This window comes from Alligator sinensis, unplaced genomic scaffold, assembly GCF_000455745.1.
Source record: "Alligator sinensis unplaced genomic scaffold, ASM45574v1 scaffold389_1, whole genome shotgun sequence".
NCBI lineage: Eukaryota > Metazoa > Chordata > Crocodylia > Alligatoridae > Alligator > Alligator sinensis.
In genome coordinates, this window is record NW_005841951.1 from 2,075,354 (window position 1) to 2,096,676 (window position 21,323).

Consider the following 21,323-nt stretch of genomic DNA (forward strand, 5'->3'; position numbering starts at 1 on the left):
AATTTTCAGGTCACACCATATTGAAAGAAGAAAAAGGAATGAGATTTATTTTTGGTTTTCAAGGCTTGTATAGCCTGAGCTTTAATATTCTTGCTTTAAACTGCAAGCATTAATTGAAAATAAAGAAATTATAATACTTAGATAGAATAACACACATTTGTTGTTAGCTGCTGTTTACAATTTCAAAATAAATCAGTGAATATTTTTAAAACAATCAAGATAAGGCACTAGGATAACAGACAAAAGCAGGAGCACTCCTTATTGTAATTATGAAACAAAGATAGCATATTTAATATTTGTTAATAGGTACAGATAAAGCTAAGTTGCAATTCTTGCACCTATTTAAAGTATGGTTAAAAATTAGATAACATGGATACAGCAAAGAACAACTATCCTTCAGTCCAGAGCCAGAAGAAGCAATTTTTTTCACAGAATTACAAGAATGAGATTATTAAAAAAACACGGAATAATTTTGAAAATATTATTGTTAAAAAAGTAAAGAGATTAACAAAAAATTTGAAGATGTAACGTATTTCTGAAATAGCCTGTGAAACTGCAGCTTCAATAAATGTTGTTGCTTGTAAAAATTAAGGTAAGATATTAATTTGTTTTTTCTTACAAAATTTATTATTCCAAATATTTCTATGACTAATTTAATATTTAAAAAATATGACATTTAGAGATAGAAAGAATCCACATGTTTTCAAGGCTGTTACCCATGACTAAGGTGCATATGTCTTTTTGAGATACCCGGTATTTTATTAAAATAAGAGACATTTCTTATTGTAACTAAATTGTTATTATTTTCACCCAAGTTACTAAGTATGAGTCTGACGACTTGTTGACAGTTAGAAATTAATGGAAAAAAACATTCTGCGATAAATGGTTATTCCAGACTAGCTATTCAGACAATTTCTGTCTGTATACAAACCTCGTCTTTCTGGTATTTTAAAACCTAATTTGTCCCCCTTGCTCATATTACCTTATGCCTCAAATAAATCCTTAAAATAAACATTCAGTATATTGAGACAAGCTAATTGGCTGCATGTTAAAAGTGACGCAACAGCCAAAGACAGCTTACCAAACAGAAGTTGTCAAACTTCCCTCCCCTAATTTGAACTTGATCCATTAAGGTGGTTTTAAAAGTTTGGAAACAAGGGACAAATACTTAAATACTTTTGCTTTGGTCATGGAAGAAGGCTGATAACTGTGAACAGAACTACTAGTACAAGTAAACTTGTCTCCATTTTCATTTTAAATACACTTATTATCAGTTAATATATGACTGTTCTCTACTTTTGCTAAATGGCATACTTGTTATTCTGAAGGCTTTCAAGAAATATTAAAACTTAATTATAACCAGGGATCTGGGTTTTCTATTTCCCACAGACAAATGTGGTAAAATGTGGATTTCCCCCTTTACCAGAGGGAAATGCAGGTTTCTCATTTTATCAGAGAAACCTGAGGATTTTGCAGTTTTGCAATGAGTCCTCTGCAGGCTGGCAGAGTTCCAGCCTGCAGGGGGCTGGGACGGAGCAGGAGGGCTGTCAGGCAGGGGGCACCACTTGCATGTACAAGCACATAGCTGCTTGGCAGCCTGGAGAGCAGGTCCTGCAGGTAAGTGGCTAGGGGGGAAGGGGGTTGAGGTCCCCACAGGGAAGGAGGGAGTGGGTTGGGTAGGGCTGGGGCTGCTGCCCAGCCAGGTGGTGCGTGGAGCTTGGGGCCACAATGCACAGCTGCAGAGCCCCAGCAGCATGAATGGGGGAGGGGAATGTGAGCACAGACCAGGGGTGAGCAACCACCCACAGACACCACCAGCAGCATTAGTGGCGGTCAGTGGTGATTGCAGACCACCTGCAGACGCCGTTGGCATGGCAAGTGCCTTTTTGTAGGGGGTGCCTTGCCATGCTCAGGGGGTGCACATGTGCGTCTTCCCTACCCAGCAGGGAGTGGGACACCCTGGGCCATGGCTAGCTCATTTGGCGGGGGGTGAGGGGCACCAGCCGGGGGACTGTGGGGGCCTTTCATTCTAATCATGGATTTTTTTGTTTTTTTATCAGAGAATTTGCAATTTTTTATCAGGGAAAACCAGGATCCCTGATTATAACTCTAGATGTTCATACACTTCATGCTCTGATAGACTTACAAATGTCTAAAACCTGCCAGATAAAACATATTGTGACATTTAACAATTACTCAACATAGTCAATGAAATCACATGCATAATTCAAAGTTCAAATATTCCTTATTTTGCACAAAATATCTTATTTGAAACTGCAAGTAAAAATAAACTCGAAAGAAAATTAAAATAACTAGCACAAATGCATGTAAATAAAAGCCATTCATTAAAATCAGTCATATTTTTCTGTATAATGCAAAACTAGAATGTACACTATTAAGGTTTTGTATTTGATCAAGGAATACTTTAGAATCATGCTATTCTGGTAATTGTGTATGATCCTCGAGAAATAAATTGGACTTGCCTAGGGTCTTTCTGGATGCTGTCTATGGATGGAGATCTTGTTGTACCATCATCACCTGGTGTTGCATGTTGCAGCCTGTTATAACTGGATTCTGACAGTCGGTAAGGCATTGACCTGTAGGGTTCCGCGTAGGTAGCTGCTGTGTTCAGAGCATAATTATTTCTTTGGTATGTAAGTGTGCTACGTTGACTGGATGACCGTTGCAGATTTCCAAAACCTGGTGTAAAATCAGTATTAAAGGATAATAAGTTATCTTCTATAGACAGCTATTAAGAGGCAGAGTACCTGGTTAAAGTAATGCAAAATTAGAGTTGAAGTGAGCCTGAAATACCCATATGTCTAAAAACTATTATTAGACTTGAGGGACCAATCACATCAATATGAAAAGTCTTTGCCAAAGAAGTCCCAAGAAAGATAATGAAATTAATTACACAAGTAAAGTTTGTGTGGCATGAGGCCCAAATTGTTTCTAAATGAGATTAACTGTTTGATTATTTAATGTAACAAACGGTACTTTTGTCAAAAACATTAGCAGTAAACAAGACTATACAAGTTACAAATAAAACAGCAGACTGCCCTTATATTTATTGTGTACCTAATGCCTTTCATATACTAGATACTAGCTTGTTTTGATCACTTGAGCAATCTGAATAGGAGGAGGGTGTTGGCCTGACAGCTGTAGTCTGGAAAGGAAACAGCTGGGATGCTCAGGGCTGTGTAGGCTGGGCTGGGGACAAAGGAACATGTAATCCTTTTGTGATGGACCATAGGGTTTACTGCTACATTTCTGTGTAACTGTGTTCATGTTGTCATGATGTTATATGCCTCAGTTTACCCATAATGATAGGACATGAGGAAAAGATGGGTTAAAGAGACAGGGAAGCAAGAGATGTGCCCACATGTGGGGCCAGACAAGGACTTCTGGCACCAACAGAGATTTGAATAGCTTTGTTGATACATCCACAAAGTGGGGATCACCCCAGGAGGTGTCCAGGGGGAGAAAGAAATTAGTATGACAATAAGAGAGCCAGCTGGACAAGGAAGGTGTCCACTTTTTGTGGGGACAGTCTGAGGACAGAGTCTGGAGAGAGACCAGCAGACAGGCTTTCAGGCTCTGGAGCTGGAGACACTGGAAAGGAAGCAGTTGAGTATCTTTATTGGTGCTCTAAGATGCATAGGCTAGACTGGGGACAGAGGCACTACTTAAACTTTTGGAGAGGAAGCGCGGAGGAAGGACCCCTGGCTAGTTGACCTTTGTCTCAATAAATACTTTATTGAAGCAGAGCTATCTTGTTTGCCGCTTGGAAATTTGGGTTGCACTTGTTCAGTAAAATCCCTCTCTCAAGAGTGGAGCTGGATGCTAGTTCCCTGAGTCAGGGCCACAGAGGGAGAAACAGGGATGGCAAGGGACTGAAATACCAGGGTCTCAGTGAGAAGGCCAAGCCTTGGCTGGTTTCTGGGGGTACTCTCAGAAAGGTCTTCTTCCTGTGTGGCCTTTCCTGCAGGGAGCTTTCTGCTTTGTCACTTGGAGCTCTTGGAGGGTGCACTTTTCCCTCTGAAGAAGGAAAAGGTAGCTCCCTGAGACAGAACCACAGATAACCAGGGAAGGTCAGAGACTGAACATCTGGGATCTTGGAGTCAGAAGGAGCCAGGACTCGCCCATACCCTAGAAGTTGCATTTAGACTTGATTCCATGAGGAGTCAGAAAGACCAGATAAGGTTGACGATGAGGAGGGAAGGTCCTGGGCAAGTGCTTCCCTGGGGGAATCCGCGACTGATATATCAAAATTAAAAGACAATGACTGTCTCAAAATGGATGCGTTAACATACAACCCTGAGTATTTCCTCCAGAGGGCAAAGAATAGAGAACATTTTCAATTACTTTTCTTATTCCTGTTTGACATTATTTGAAAAGTCTTTCAGATTTAGGGTTATTTTTCACCTCCACTGATTTATGGCTTCTAGTCTATCATTTTAAATTGGCACTATATTGGCGCAGTCATGCATGTTGACAGTGTAGCACAGTATACTTACTGTCAAATAGTAAATCAATATGTAACTTAAAGATTTTCAGGCACATAACTTAAATTGGGGGAACTATCAAAAATTTCAGTTCTTCACTTACCTGATCCAGTTCGATATAATGCAGACTGGGACCCCTGGTGTAACTCCATTGTTCCATGATTTGGACTCCGGTACACAGGACTGTAATAGGTTCTGCCTTCATATATGGGAGTAATATGTAACTCAGGAGATACAGTTGAACGTAATTCTTGCCCAAGCTGACTGTGCTGACTAGCATATGAACTTCGCAAGCCTAGAAATAAGAAAGATATATACTGCTTGCATTTTGTGGTAATGTCAAACTGAACAAAATCCTATCATCAGTGAAGCAGGGCCACATGGGTATCCAAAAACATAATAGGTACACTCTTATCCCACTTCCAATAAAATACAATGCCTGTCAAAAGCAACAAAAATGGGCCAGTCTTTTAAAACAAGTTTCTTTGAGCAATGCCGTTATAATATTAGTCTTTGCAACTGGAAAATAATATATGTGGTACAAATGGCCTGTAAATAAACAGACACATGGGAAAACTTTTTGCACATTTTTAAGTCTTGGAAAGACTTGTGAGAGTGTTTTTCAAGTAACTAAGAAAAAATACAAAGAGTTCAGAAGTTGTACCAGAAATTTCCCAGAAATTAAGAAATACTTTACAGTACATTTGTGTGATTTGATTCTTTTATATTACTTTCTTTTTAACATACATATTCATTGTACATAAGTATTCACGTGTCCATAGGGCTTTAGATGAAAGAGATCTTAGCATGAAGATAAATAAAAGGGATACTCAAGCATAATATTTCTTCTAAAACTTGCTTATATTCCTGGCATTTTTGCCTATCCTGATCTTGGAAGTATTAAAAAAACAAAAAACCCAAGAAAGGCAGTTTGTTCTACACCTCTATTTGATTTTCTACTTGTTGCTAAAGCAAATATTTTAGTTGTAATATACAATCCTTCCTAAATGTTTTGTAGCAATAACATCAAAAGTTCAAGCTCTTATTTCTAGATTTGATGACTACTAAGCACAAAGCAACACACTGGTAAGCACCACAACATAGCATTTAATTCTTTTTGAAGAGAAATGCATGAATTTTATTCCTAAAATATCAACTCATTCTATACTATGCTGCCAAGATGATTAAAAAATAACACACAAATTAAATATTACAATCCAATTCTGCTGAAGTCAATCAGAACATTCTGATCTCAGTGAAAACAGGAGCAGGTCCCCTGTGAACTATTAACTCAATGAGTAACAAATGTAGTTTGAGACAAATCTTTAAAATAATGGCTATCCCATTACATTTGGAAAAAAAAGCAGTTATATGTAAGAAAACTATGTTTTTTAAAAATTTAACAATACTACCTATGTATTGTATCCTCACCCCTAAATATGAAAGGGTAACTAAGAAAGTAACCAATTAAAGAAATAGATAAGGACTTGTTTAGTGCTTAATTATTAAAAACTATAGGTTATTCAACTTTGTTTTTCAGTGTATCTTTAAATTTCAGTGCATCACTTCTAAGTGACCTTAATATACTGGTCACATTAAAAATATAATGTTTAATAATCAGTCAATAAAACAGATTGTAGCAATTCATTAAGGGTCTGATACAGTAAATGACAAGATGGTAAGAACACAATTAAGAATAATGCATTTAATTCTACGTAGGCTAAAAGATTATGCAACAAATAAAATGAAATAAAGTAGAAGATCCGTTACAAATACAAATAATATTCAATGGAACAGAAGATCTGCAATTAACTATCTTTGACTAGGACTTTAATACAGAGACAGTTTTTCTTATTGTTATCATTGTGAATGGGCATCTGGTCAAAGACAGCTACAGTTCTTCAGAACAATAAAAGAACAGCTAAAACTGGTAAAACTTCCATTTAAAAGTTTGCTGAAATTGTGCCGGAAAGATTCCTTATAATGATTTGTTTTGTTTCTAAAAACTAAGTCCAGTCACCCAGTATTTTGGCTGAAAGACGGACAGATATTGAACCCCAGCTAAATCCCCTTTGTCCTTCAGTTAAATTGGCTTTATACCACTTGTTTCCACCCCCATTTGGGTATGTAGGGCATCTCATCTTTATACGTGCTCTTGGGGGAGAAAGCGGGCGGGTGGGGGCTTTAACTAAAGCTTGTTCGATGAGCTTTAGTTAAAGCTCCCCCACAGGCTGCCATCATTTTGAAGCATACACAAGATGCAGAGGCTGGTGGAGTGCACTGATCAGCCCATTCCAGCAAACTCGATTCTGTAATTAGAGTATGTTGGAGCAGTGTCCCCACACATGTACAGACAACCGCTGAGACACAGGACTCTGACTGGTTATCGGACAGCCACTCACAAGTTCTTTGGCTAACAAGCCTACAACAGTCTTTAGTTTGCTTTAAATTACTGTGAATCATTTCAACAACGTTCTTGAACGACACAAAAGAATACAAAGTCTCTAAAAAACAAACCGAGAAAAAAAAGGGTGGATCATTACCAAAGAAAGGTAGAAAGTCTATTTGAATCTAGTGGTCCATTCGATTACAATTGGTAAAACATGCCACTTTCTGAAGCCAGTGTGGAATGCAAGGGGCTGTAGCTAACATCTGGCTGCCTTCGACTCCTCAGCACAAATGATTAGGTTCCCATTTATAGCTGAGCTGCCTTTGACACCACCCTGAAACATGGCTCACACTCATGTTTCTGGATGCCTTAGCCCAGGCTTTTCCAACATATGGCCCGTGGGCCACCATACGGCCTGCCAAACCATTTTCTGAGGCCCGAGGTGCTGCAACAGGAAACAAAAGTAAACACTGTTTACTTTCGTTCCCACCCCTTGTCCCTCCCCCAGCCCCTCAGCAGCTTCCTAAAGGCTGCTGAAGGGCTGGGGAAGGGACAAGGTTCCCACATGCACCACGTCAGCTTGACGTTGCCCATGCGGTGTGGCTCCTCCTCTTCCCCCTCATTTCATGGTGTCCCTTCCTAGCCCTGCCCCTCCCTTCCTCATTTGCATGCTGGCCCCACCCCATGCCAGTCCCCACTGGCTGCGTGGGCTGGAGCAGGTTGCAGTGCAGTGGGTGGGTAGGTGCGGGGGGTGCGGATGCCGACTTGGAGGGGTGCTGTGGCCAGGTCCACGGGAGATGCTACTGCCACTGCTGCTGTGGCAGCAGAAAACCTGTGCTGCTCCCGCCTCCCCGCATTCTCCCACGCCTGCAGACATCACGCTGGGGGTGGTGAGTTGCGGGCCACGGGGAGGGAGGGAGCCCCGCTGGTCGGGCTCGGGCTGCCCCAGGGGAGAGGGAGCAGGGGGGTGTCCCTGCATGTCCCACACCCCACTATAGGGTCCCCGCATGTCCCCCTGGCTGCTGAGCCCAGGCGCATAGGTGTGGGAGCATCCTCGAGACTGCCCAGGTGGCAGGGAGGACATGGCGGGGTCAGGCAGCACCCCTTGACCCCTGCGCCCCCAGGCCATGGCCAGACTGGACAGGCCATGCAAGCACCCGCTCCTGCCCCCCCGGCTGGATGTTGCCCCGAGAGAAGGCCTGCAAATAAGAAATTAAAGATCTGTGATGCATTTCAACCAAGTATTTGAAAACTAGGAGCCATGAAACCATGGTAATAGAAAGCTCTGCTAACCTTTGGAAAAATCAGATCCCTGCAACAATTCTCTGGAGTAGATACAGCACGATGTCAACACAGGTTTGCAGTCAAAAATGATTTTTACCCCTCTGCAAATTGTGGCTTTCCATGTGGACATAGGCAGGGAATTAAGGGTGCAGTGGGGTGGTACACTCTTCTTCAGCACTGCTGGGGGGTTGTTTAAAATAAAACAGTGCTACCAGACCAAATTGTTTTTATTTTGGATTTTAAACCACATTTCCAGACCCATTTCATTGTCACTTCCTGCAGCTTCATTGGTGTCAAAGCTCACATGACATCACTTCCTGATGTGATACCGCTTCCTGTGAGGTCTTTGAATATGGCTCGCTGGCCCACTGGGTGATAAAAAGTTCATGATCCGGCCCCACATTCAAAAAGGTTGGACACCCCTGCCTTAGCCACTCTGCCAGTGTGCCCCTGAGCCAGGACCACATCTCCTGAACCCAGAACTTTTGAAGGACCAAGAATACAAACAGTCCTATAATAATGGAATAAACAAGATCCAGTGCTCAGCTTGAAGTTAGAGTGGAACTAAGCTTTATTGACTCTTCTGTCAGTATCTGTGTGACCCACAGTTACGTCTGCAATGTAGTCTTAAGAACAGTGTAGGGACCTCAAAGCTAGATTTAAAAAAGCTTGCTCAGGTACCAAAAGCAATTTAGTCACAGCAGCAAAGAGTGGGCTAATCTAACCTAATAATAAAGGCTTAAAGAGTCATGGTATATTTTGCAAATAGACGGTTTTGCTCTGCTGCCACTGTACATATTATTTTCTTTTTCACTGGGTATATCCTGTGTGGCAGCTGGCTGATATTCTCTATTACAGAGGTTCTGCTGCATTTCAGACATGCTTCCTTCTCCTCCTTTGGCTTCTGTGATTTGTTTTTCTGGGGTTCCCTTCCCTTGCTATGGCCATTCTTCCAAAGATCTTATGTCCATCCTCCTCTGCTGGTGCCCTTGCAGAGCATCTTCTAATCATGGCTCTCTCATCTTTTCTTTCTGTTCCTAGTATTTTGATGATGTCATTAGCTCCATTGGTTTAACTATACCAGTGGCGGCTTACTTTTTTGGCTAGTGTGCCCAGTTGAGACACAAGCCCTTTTTTGTAGCACTATTCTGCCAGGCACTATTCTGTCAGTGCCCAGAGCCCCCCTGTTTCTATTCCTGTACACCCTTTATTGAGCTCCCACGGCTCACATGCCACTTTTGGCATGCACGATGCAGGCTGGCCACCCCAAGCTATATTCTGTACAGTAATAACATTCTAACTATACTTTACTTTACCATCTCTCTCTCCTGTGATTTAATTACATACACCTTGCTGTTTTTCAGAACAGCTTTTCACATCTTCCTCTGGCTAATGAACTTTGAATGTAAGGTTGCACTAATGATAGGATTTATTTGTACAGAATTATAAAAAAAAAATCCAACTCTGTCTCCATCTCTACAAATGAACTATTACTATCACAAAGTACAGCTAATAAATCAAAAGTCACAAATACAAACTTTTAACAGTATGATTACTTACGTAAAAGTTAGCAAATAAGAATATGAATGAATATCCAGCTTGTTACTCAATAATTTGTTCAAATAACTGGCTGCTAATAGAATCAAGTGAGTTTCAAGCAGGAACAATATAAAGTCCAATATAATCCATAGGATCCAGTTCCTTACTTGTACTTCTAACAAGTTTATTTCAAATCTTTCTTATAAAGTACACACTGATTTGCAAATCATGCCTACTGTACATAAAGGAGTTGTCACTGTAGGTAGACACTGCATTTTAGTAAACTAGTACTTATAGCTATGTAAAAAAATCATCTCTGGATTTAGAGGATTAACTAAAATGGTGATGTTTATTACACTTCTCCAAAATGTGATTCTTTGATGAAGTGATACATAACTAATCATACAGTTAAAAGTTTGTATTTGTATATGTTAGGCAAGAATCTCAGACTTGCCTGTTATAATGTCTAGACACCTCTTCAGTTGGCAACAGAACTCCTCAGGACAACAAAATGTCCTGAGAAAAATGTATTTAAAGACTGAGGAGAGAGGTGTTAAGTGACTTGCTCAAAGGAAACCAAGAAACTAAATTTTAGAACTAGAAATAAAATTTAGGTCTGAATAGCTAAATCCAGAATCAGTACGTTATATTCCAGGGAAATAATTTCAGTTTATACCAGTTTCTCTGTACCAAATTGGTCCTCTTTTCTGAAAACAAAAATGTCAGGGAAAGATAGCGGTGGGCTTTTAAAAAAATTATTATTATTGTGCTAGAGTCTGCCAAAATAGTAACCTTTTTTTCTATTACTTTCTGTCCAGCGGGTGCTCTCACACATACAGTATCAGTGGTTAGAAAACTGATATACATTTGAGTGAAAGGTTTATCAGTTTTTTTGTTGACACCCCATGAAAAAAGAGCTAATTTACTTTATCAGGTGGTGGGTTACTATTAACCCCATGAAAAATAAAAATGGTAGTTTATTCCTCTGATAGCAGTGTGAACAATTTGGGAAGTGCTAGCTCTATAGTAGTTGAAAATAAAAATAAAACAAACATTTTAATCTGCACTGACAGAACATATTGTCCTAACTGCATGATCACTGTGCCCTGTGGCTCTTATAGATGAGAGAAATCAAGAGAAAAAAAGGGCACAACTTCAAATCTAAAGTAATTATATCTTAATAAGAACTGCCTTTCTTAAATCCATAGGTTTTAGTATTCAAGGTTGCACATAGCTAAAACTGAACATTTGATATCCGTTCCATTTGCTAACAGTTACAATATTAATATTTAATATATTGGAAAGTATTTTTAAATTCATAACCTAGAGAATGAAAAGTACCATAAAAATCAAATAATATTAATGACTTATTTAAAAGAGAATTCCATTTAACACTGGTTCAACCAGACCACCTTAATTTTGTGCATAAATGGTAAATGTATTTGGATGTAAGCTGACTTTTGTTAAAACTATTTTGTTTTTAATTTCACCCGGGGTTTAAAATACAGTTTTATATATGGCTAATGTAATCTGCTCGTTAAAGAAATTATGGCATTTGCTGCAAATTTACAGTATAACATGAATGCAATTATACCATTTGATAAATAAGGAATAACAACAACTGAGGTGAAGAACTATCATCATTACTTTCATATCAAAATCATTTACTTGCACAGCTATAACTGCTTACTTCACAATTGCAATTGCACTATTGGTTTTCTATACTTATAGGTTTGCACTGAGATCTTTAAGCTACATCTATCTTTTTACTAACCTGTAAGGCTATCTGGACGTGGAGGGACCATTCTCTCATAGATATCAAACTGTTGCCCATACTGGTCTATATCATGAATTGTTCTTTGTAATGCTGTTCCCAAATGTTGTGGTACTGCAGTCATGCCAGAGCGTTTTGGGGAAGAAGATGTTATCTGGGATTGGGATGGAGAAGCTACTCTTGTTTGTGCATCAGTGAGGGCAAGAGGTGAGCCAACTCTTGCTGATGTTTGGTACTGAGAAGTTCCTCCATTGGGATTGGCTGTTTGCCTCGATGTAACCGAACTGATTCGCCGCACAGCTGTTGGTGAAGCGGGTCTCTGTGTTGAATATGGAGATGCTGCTCGCTGCACTGGTAATGTAGTAGATGAATATGCATTAGAAGTTAGGGGTCGAGATTCAGTAACTGATGGAGAGCCATATCCGCTTCCTAAAGAAGTTCTCAGTGACCCCCTTGAAGGTGACACACCTGTGCTGACAACATACGAAGGAGACTGTGCTCTGGATGGAACTGAACTAACACGTCTCATGGCTCGGTTGGCAGCAATATTTACTGATGGCTGTTTATGAAGACAAAAAATAGGTTTATTAAGTTCAGGGTCTTGGTCAAGTAATTAAATTGTCTTCCATGATACAACCAGAAAACCTATAAAAAAAGTGCACAGTTCAAAAGTAACCGCATTAACTTTTATTTTAATCTTCATATTTATCTACCTAAACTTTACTTCAAAATGTCTTCCCCCTGCAAAAACTCATCTCAGCTGAAGTCTTTAACCATTTCTCCCTCAAAAAATAGCAAAAACATCAAAAAAAAATATATTCTACATTCTGTAATTCTTAGTTCTTTCCTGGGTTTTTTTTTCCTTTTTCTCCCCACAGCTCTAATAGCTTATTATTACTGAATCTTCTTTCTAGTTATATATAGACAGTACTATATTATAGGACAGATGGGATAAAACAGAAAAAGAAGTTCTTGTGCCTATCTGATTCACAAACACATTTGAGAAAATAGGATAGAAAACATGGTAATACAAAAAAGTCAGTCTCTAAATGTAAGATTTATGCACAAATATAAATTTAAGGTTAGAAAAGAAAAGTCTCAGAGATAAACAGCTATAGTTCAGCTATAGTTCTGTCCAGATAAGATACAAATAATGTACCCGTTAGCCAGGTGTATTTTAGGTTTTTCTCTTGGTTTCAATTATAAGGAATTACATTTCTGCCTGCCTGCTTGCCAAGTGATGCCTATGTTAAATTTTTTCCTTGTGAACTGTTACTAATTCATAAATACTTTTGAAGTCTATTAAGTTACTTTAGTTCTTGCATATAAAAAAACAAGTTACATATATATTATGTTCAAACTATATTCAACTATGTAACTTAGATAAATTGCTATGCTGAGCATACCTGAACTAATGTTTGTCCTTCAGCACGTGAGCTTCTCACCACATGATTATTCGTTGTTCCAATAAATGAATGCTGCTGTCTATTTTCTGATTTGCCCAAGTTCTGGCTGTTATGGAAACTGCTTACTTCCTGGTAACCACTATCAGAGTAAGAATTCATTTGTGTTGAACTTCTTGAGTTACCTACTGACCCTGTAGAAATCAAACCAGTATGAGAACAAACTATTATACAATTTTGACAAAAAGCAATAGAGAAATAAGATTCAAGTATTTAAAAACTATACAACAGACCCTCACTTTCATGAAGAGATGTCTGTTCTGGTGAGTAGAGATTGCCTTGTTCTGGTTCTGATCTAATGTGGTAAGTATTGGTATGGATGTTGTCAGATGCTCTAGATTTGCTTATACCTGCGTTTGGCGCATCTGAAAGCAAAGTTTTATTAGTTAAAACTATGTCATACAAATTTGACATAAATTCAGGTTCTCAAGCAGATATTTATCATCCTATGCACCACCTCTAACAAAAAACTTGGATGCTACATTATGATCATAAATGCATACTTCCACTGGTATACAAGTATTAACTTACCAACACTTTATCTGTTCCTTATGCGTATGAGAATTTTTGAGGCTCATGTCAAATTTTGCATTTTGTTATGTTTTTCCAACCTATTTTGGATGCAAAATGCAGATGAGCGTCTAAAAAGCACACAGGGTAATATAAGATGTGTTTCTATGCCGAAAAGGGACTATAAAATGACATCTTCTTACCTAATAGATTTATGCTCTGTGTATATTTCAGTCTAGTAACTGTTAAGCAAAGAAGAAAAGCCTTTTTATTCAAGTCCTATTATTGCTATAGAGTTAATGGAATTAAAATGCTAATGTGTGCATGGCCAACAAAAATATTTGCAAAGTCACTTATACACATGCAAATCAATTTGCTACAATAAGACTACAGAGGTGTCACTGAGAGCCTGATCTGACCCACAGAACCTTAATTACTATGGCTGAATGTGTAAATGAAAAGAATCCAGCTTGACTTTGAGATTCCAATTTGAGATTGCAGGCATAAGAATTATAAAAAAAAAATGTTTTTTTGTGAGCATATCTGATAGCAAATCATTGAGTACATTTGGAAACCTATTAAAGTATGTTTATGACTTACATTTTAGAGCAGGATCACACTGTCTATAAGAAAACTGAACTGAACTCTGATACATTCTTCAAACAACTTTCCTTATTTACCTCTACAGAATACACAGCTGATTTGCGATTCACAAAAAATGAAGTGCCAGTGTTGGCTTTTTAGCAAGAAAATGGATCAGTACAATGTTTAATGTGTGGAAAACTGTGTTGCATAAAGAATGGTACTGATAAAGCTGCTATTTAAGGAAAAGGCACACAGTCCTTAAATAACTCCTTCCTTCCAATGTCTTGTGTTTTTAAATTCTAATCTTCATGACATAAGCTTTTTACATTTCTACTTGTGCAAAATGTAGGATCTTTCATTCTGGAGATCCGACATTTTTGCTACCTTTTTTCGTCAAAGGTCAGTTTCATTAGCCTGTCAGCCTAAAAAGTAAAAAACTTATTCTCCTCTAAACTTGCAATTTATATGGCTGTAATAAGCAATAGAAAACACAGAATAAGTGATGGAAAATGTTACAATATATATAATTGTTCCTGACACAAGCATAAGCTTTCACGGCTACTTCTAAACCCAAATCTGCTCTGTATGGTTGCATGTCTGTCAGGATACTGAGACAGCCATTATTAGTTCCTATTTTCAGATCAGTCCCATTTTTATTTTAAGAGAAAATGACACAATGCTAGATTTGGAACAAGTTGGCAGTGGTATATTTTCATTCCTTCAGAAGTGATCTTTCTTTTAAAATTTACTTTTACAGGATTTCAGCAACTGCTTTGGCTCGATTTCAATTAATTTAGTTGCTGAATGTATTCAAGACATCAACTACATTCCAGTCAATAAACATGATTCCTCCTCAACTAGGACTCTTTGATTTTATAACCTAAAAGGTTTTGAAATGCAATGAAGTAAAAATGTGCAATAGAGTGTCAAATAAGAAGACTGTTTATGTAGTAACATGACTTCTGAGCACTGGGTATCCAGCCATTCATGATGCAGGTAATCAAAAATATGCACCAAGACAGACTGGAATATATCTGGATCAAACTGTGAGTTCTGTGCTGTATTGTAACCTCCATTTGGTACTGTGTGCCAAATACATCTAATTTGGACAAAGCCTAGATTATGATTTATTACTGACAGCCATTCTGTTTGATACATTTAAGGGTGATCTCTGAAAAGCCATCAACACAACTATCTAGGGTCATTTTACCCTACTACTGACTCATCTCATGGAAAAATGGGATCTACGTAGAGCTTAGCTTGCGGAAGGAATTGGAGTTTTTGGGCATTTGTATACGTTTGCGCTGCAGTGCCAGGCACTTTTAAAAGGGCCAGGAGCTGCAGCACATGCATTTGTATAAGTGGTGAAATGCGCATCAGTGCTCAGAAAATGGCAGCAGCGCGCTTTTGAACTAAAATACATTGAATGCGTTTTAGTTCAAAAGTGCACTGCCACTATTTTCTCAGCACTGATGCACATTTCACCATTTATACAAATGTATGCGACGCGGCACCAGGTGCATCAGCTTGCATGCGGAGCACACAAATGTATGTGTATAAATGCTCCCTCTGTCAGGGCAGAAAGGAACTTAGACTGTGCTTAAGGGAAGATGGATGTCTGAAGAGGAAACTCACGTAAAATGACTGGGATAGAGAAAGAGGAGGAGGGACTCTGCCTATCCTGAAATGATAAAAAAGACCTCTCATTCACAAAAAGGAATGAGAGATAAGACTGCAGTAGTGAGGTTGGGAGATGCAAGTCTCAGGACTTCCAATACCTTCTGTAAGTCTTAAGCAAAAGTGAAAGAAAGAAACAAACTAAAGAGTTAAGTGACTGTTGTTAAAACCTTCCTCTGCTAAGTTTGTGTTCCTTACTTTCCTGCCACCCTGCCCAAGAGGAATTAAATTAGAAGCCCGTATGCCCACAGCTAACCATCTAACCCATAGCTAGATAAAACTCTGAGGGTGTGTAAAGAGTTAGGAGACTTGGCTCAGAGTCCAAGCCCAAGAACATGTTCCAAAAACAGAGAACTAGAAATAGTGGCTGGACTCTACCCAGAGGCAGAAGGTTTAAAAGCACAGAGGACCCAGGGTTCAGAAGTAGGCTAAGTAGTCTCACATACTAGTAATTGCGGCTCAAGTGTATTGCATTTGTACATTTATATTTCTAGGACATAGTCTGATAGACAGTGAGCTTCAGGAATATTCCAGAAGGCAAAACACTCTTGCATGAACTCACTATTGCAGGCCAAAAATTCAGAGTGAAGATTTTTTTATTCATTATCATATGTGTAGTCAATGCATACTTGAAAGTCAAACACATCTGGACTGCAGCTATATTGAAGCCATGGCAGCTACAGTGGGCACTTACATACATGCCTGAAACCTGCTCCAATGCGTGCTAATTAGCATACATCAGAGCAGACTCAATTAATTTGCTGCTCGATTATTCAAGGCTGCTAGCGTGCTAATTAGCATGCTCTAGCATCCCCCCGTCATGTGTATTCAGTATCCCTGCACTTCCCTGCACGCCGCCATTTTGAAGTGTGGGACACTGAATATACAAGATGCTGTCGGTGCTTTAATTAGAGCGGCTTTTGCCTAAGAGCACGTGTAAAGATACCCATTAAGACCAAAGCCAAAATTAGTGTGGTACTAGTTTGGGGCAGCTAATCCTGAATACTGGGAAGTACTGGAGAGCATGCATGCAAAATTTCAGGAGGTACTCAAGAACAAAGCAGTTGATCTGCTAATAAAATCTGATATTTCTTGTTAAAAGCAGCTACAGTGTCAGGGGTGGAAGGATAGCTTGGAAATGGTATTCCAGTGAATTTTTACTTTAATATCAAAGAAATGTCAAAATAAAACTGAAAATAGAGTTATAGGACCTCTAAATGGGGATTACATAGATAAAACAGAATGGCTTTTACACAGGAAATATGTATCTTTAAATTAAAGAGAATTTACTTAAAAAGTTTTATAGTTAATAATCTTTCAAATATTCTTTGACACATTTTTAAATACTTCAGAAGAATCAGGGAAAAAATAAAGTACTATCATATATTAGAAACATGATAATTGACAAAACAAATGATAGGAAAAAATAATCAAATTGTAGGTTCTTACAATAATTATAAACCTCCTTGAAAGAAGACTTGGGTGTTTCTACAAAGAGATTAATAATATCTATCCAGTTCTGTCCCCTGGTGTAAAACAACCAGTGTTAAGATACACGAAGAACAGAACAGAAGGTAACGATGAAAATGTAACAAAGTCATTGAAATAAATCAGTGAAACATCAACAACTGGAACCCTGTCAATTCTGTTAATTTGTTCTCAAACACTATAACAGAAATAAGAGGTTCACAGATTGGTGATGAAAAGCTTCCCTTACGAAGAGGGACTATAATGCTCAGAACTGTGTAATTTGGATGGCAGACTAAATAAATTACATTATTAGATTTATATAAAATTTAAATTAAGGTATATTGAACTTTCCTATTTATATGTTCTCAAAATATAAGAACAAGAAGAAAATTCAATAAGAATGAAAGGTAGCAAATTTTAAATGTCTATCCCCTCCAAAAACCAATGCATAATTAGCATGGGAAATTGATTGTCAGAAATATTTAGTGAAACAGAGATAAGCAGTATCCATTAAAAAAAAAAGACTGTACATTTATGTAGACATTAGACAGATTTTAAAAAAAATGTAGAACTGGAGCTATAAAGAGAGAAACAAATTTCATGCTTAACATAAAATTTCTGGTATCAACATGTTAGTATAGGCACTGAAAGAAGTCATGTTTTGTCACACGATCAGCCCCCTGAAACACTCTACAGCTGTGCCCTGATAGAAATTCATGATGGTAGAATGCTTTAAAAGTGCCCAATAGCACAACAATCGAAATCCTGATTACACGAGGTTTCAGATTAAGGCATTGCAAAGCAGAGCACCTGCATTAACTTCTGTCAGTCCCTGCTGGGAGCAGGGCTAGACTAATGCAGCTGCACCCCACATTTGGTACTGTCTTCAGAATGGGAGAGGAAGCAGAGAGGGGATGGGGTTTGGCCAGCTTGAGCTGGAGGGTGAGGCAGGCGGACTGGAGCCTCCTTGCCGAGGCAAGCTGGGCAAACCCTAAACCAAGATCCCTCCCCTCCTTTCTCCCCTTTCTCTTCCTGAAGATAGCACCGGAGCTGGTGGGGGGAGGGGAGGAGGCTAGAGGAAAGAGGCTGCAGACATGCAGCCACTCCAAACTGGAGCTTGATTCGGCCCCCCACCCTGCCACACCCACCCAACAGTGAATGTCTGGTTGGGTCAAGGGGATCGCTATAACTTAGGAGTGGGCAAAACATGGCTCACAGGCCAGATCCGGCCCACCAGACCATTCCAGCCGAGATCCAGCCCACCAGACCATTCCAGCTCACGGGCCAGATCTGGCCCACTAGCCCAGGAGGCCACTCCAAAAGACAATTATTACTGGCCCATGGCTGTCCCTTCTGAAAGCTGGTGGGAGGCGCAGGCTTTCAGAGGTGCTGGCTGTAGCAGCAACTTGGGCTCTGGTTGCTAAGCAACCAACCCCCATGTAACAGGGAGCTGATTCCTAACCCCTGTTACATTCAGGAACAAGGCATTTGCTAGGCTTGCCACTTCCCGATATTGAGCCCCATGCAGAGTCCACACCCCACTGGAAGACCTACCTCAAGCCAGCCAGAGTTGGATCTCCTCCAGGGATGCCAGCTGGGGATCTGAAGTAAGGTGGACCGATCATGGCAGGGAAGACCCCTAGCTTCACCCAGCAGTTGGAGTATGCAGCTAGGGGTGAACCATGAAGTGACTGAACTCCAAAAGCAGGGGATTCCCTGGCTATAGAGGACCACGTGGTGTCAGCAGCGGAACCTGACTGGACCATGTAGAAGCAGGCCCATTTTTCATAGATTTCATAGACATTAGGGGCTGGAAGAGACCTTGCAAGATCGAGTCCAGCCCCCTTGCCATAGGCAAGAAGTCTGTTGGGGTCCCAGCAAGATAAGCATCCAAATGCTTTTTGAAAGAGTCCAGAGTAGGTGCTTGCACTACCTCTGGGGGGAGTCTGTTTGAGACTTTGGACACTCGGGACCAGTATAGAAGTTTTTCCTTATGTCTAGTCTAACTCGGCCTTCCAGAAGTTTGTGGTCGTTAGACCTTGTTATCCCTTGGGGAGCCCTTGTGAACAACTGTTCTCCCAGATCCTGGTGCACCTCCCTTATGTAATTATAGGCTGCCACCAAGTCCCCCCTGAGCATTCTCTTCTCCAGGCTGAAGAGTCCCATGTTCCTCAGCTTCTCCTCATAAGGCTTACTCTCTTGGCCCTTGATCATGTGAATGGCTCTCCTTTGGACTCTCTCAAGCTTATCCACATCCCTCCTGAAGTGGGGGCCCAAAACCGGACACAGAACTCCAGCTGCGGCCTCACTAAGGCCGAGTAAAGTGGGAGGATGAGGTACCTGGTTTTGCCTGAAGTGCATTGGTGGATGCATGCCAGTGTGGTTTGCTTTGCTGGCTATGGCATTGCGTTGGTGGCTCATACTCATCTTGTGGTCAATCAAGACGCCCAAGCCTCTTGGTCGCACTGCCTCTTGGTCGCATGCGTAGCACTGGCGAACCTATAGGTATGATGCTAATTTTTCCTCCCAAGGTGGAGCACCGTGCACTTCTCTACATTGAATGCCAACAGATTTTGGCCCACCCACCTTGAGAGCCTGTCCAGGTCGGTCTGCATCCCCAGCCTGCCCTCCAATGTGACTGCCTTCCCCCATAGTTTAGTTTTGTCCACAAACTTTGCCAGTCCACATCTGACGCCCAAATCCAGATCATCAATGAAGATGTTGAAGAGTACTGGCCCAAGTACTGAGCCCTCAGGGACACCACTGGTTGCCTTGTGCCATGTTGACTTGCTTCTGTTAACTAATACTCTTTGGGTCTGACCACAGAGCCAGTTCCCCAGCTAGCGGACCATGAGATGATCAAGGCCACAGTTTCCCAGCTTAACCATGAGGACATCATGGGAGACTAAGTCAAAGGCTTTCTTGAAATCCAGATATATTACATCAACCTCCTTTCCCTTTTCCAGGCAATGTGTCATCTGGTCAGAGAAGGAGACAAGGTTGGTCAGGAAAGACTTTCCAGCAACAAAACCATGTTGGCTGGCACTCAGAAAGTTGCTTTCCATTAGCCTGCTGCTGATGGAACCTTTGATGATTTTCTCCATGATCATTCCAGGGATGTATGTCAGACTGATTGACCTGTAATTCCCTGGATCTTCCTTCCTTCCTTTCTTGAAGATTGGGACCACATTGGCTCTTTTCCAATCTTCCAGTACCTCTCCCAAGCACCATGAGCTCTCAAATATCTTAGCCATAGGGCATGCTATGATGTCCGCCAGCTCCTTTAGGACTCTTGGATTCATTCCACCTGGGCCTGTGGACTTATGGATGTCGAGCCTCTCGAGGTGTTCCTTCACTTCAATGGTGAAATGCTACGTCAATTGTGGGCCTATCTCCCGCCCCCTGGATGCTTTGTGTCCTGCCTGACAGGGTGACCCCTTTGGGCAGGTGGAAGACCAACATAAAGTAAACATTTAGGAGACTGACCTTTTGCTAAGCGTCAGGTGACTTAAATGAGAAGATCAGAGGTTCAGTTCTCCCCAGAGAGGGGAGAAGAGGCATTGTCTCTGTAATTAGAGTGGTGCATGCCTGTGTGGAGGCACAGGACTAGACTGAGCAGTGAGCAGACTACACCGTTGAATGGAAGGCTTAAGAGGATGAAAGACTAATGGTATAGTGAGACGGGTCAGTGAGACACGGCTGCTGAAGGACTTTGGTTAGCCGACAGCACTAGACAACTATAGGAAACCTGGATTCATGAGGCAAGAATCCTAACCCACGCTGGGTAAGACTGTTTACAGACTTTAATAAATATTCAGAGAAAGGTGGAGGGAAGGGACAATACCCTCACCTGGGTTCAGCTGAGGGGTCACCCTTAGAGGACTGAGAGAAGAAAATGGGGTGAGACCTGGAACACACTGGTCAGATTGCTGGGGATTAACCCGTGACCATTGTTTTGAAGATTATGGGTAAAAGATGCTGACTGCACCAACAGGAGTGGTGAGAAGAGGGCAAATGGGAGGTCAGAGCCCTGTGAAGAAGACCATCAGGGTGATGAAGCTGTAATTCTCACTGTATGACTATTAACCAATGGCTTCGCATTTCTTTTCCAACAAGCCATGGCAGGT

The 21,323-nt window shown here is 40.4% G+C and overlaps 1 protein-coding gene across 5 annotated transcripts in view; it reads right to left on the minus strand.

Moving 5' to 3' along the window:
* PKP4 (plakophilin 4) overlaps positions 1 to 21,323 on the minus strand; it is a 187,145-nt gene that overhangs the window by 89,647 nt on the left and 76,175 nt on the right. For 3 of the 5 annotated variants that reach the window (XM_025199920.1, XM_014518399.2, XM_025199921.1), the window contains exons 4-8: positions 13,194 to 13,319; positions 12,898 to 13,118; positions 11,492 to 12,050; positions 4,609 to 4,800; positions 2,484 to 2,700 (exon numbers count right to left, since the gene is read on the minus strand). In XM_025199920.1, coding sequence (XP_025055705.1) covers positions 2,484 to 2,700; positions 4,609 to 4,800; positions 11,492 to 12,050; positions 12,898 to 13,118; positions 13,194 to 13,319 — 1,315 coding nt within the window. Of the gene's footprint in view, positions 1 to 2,483; positions 2,701 to 4,608; positions 4,801 to 11,491; positions 12,051 to 12,897; positions 13,119 to 13,187; positions 13,320 to 21,323 lie in introns of all 5 variants that reach the window. The other 2 variants (XM_014518401.2, XM_014518400.2) reach the window with 2 other exon arrangements.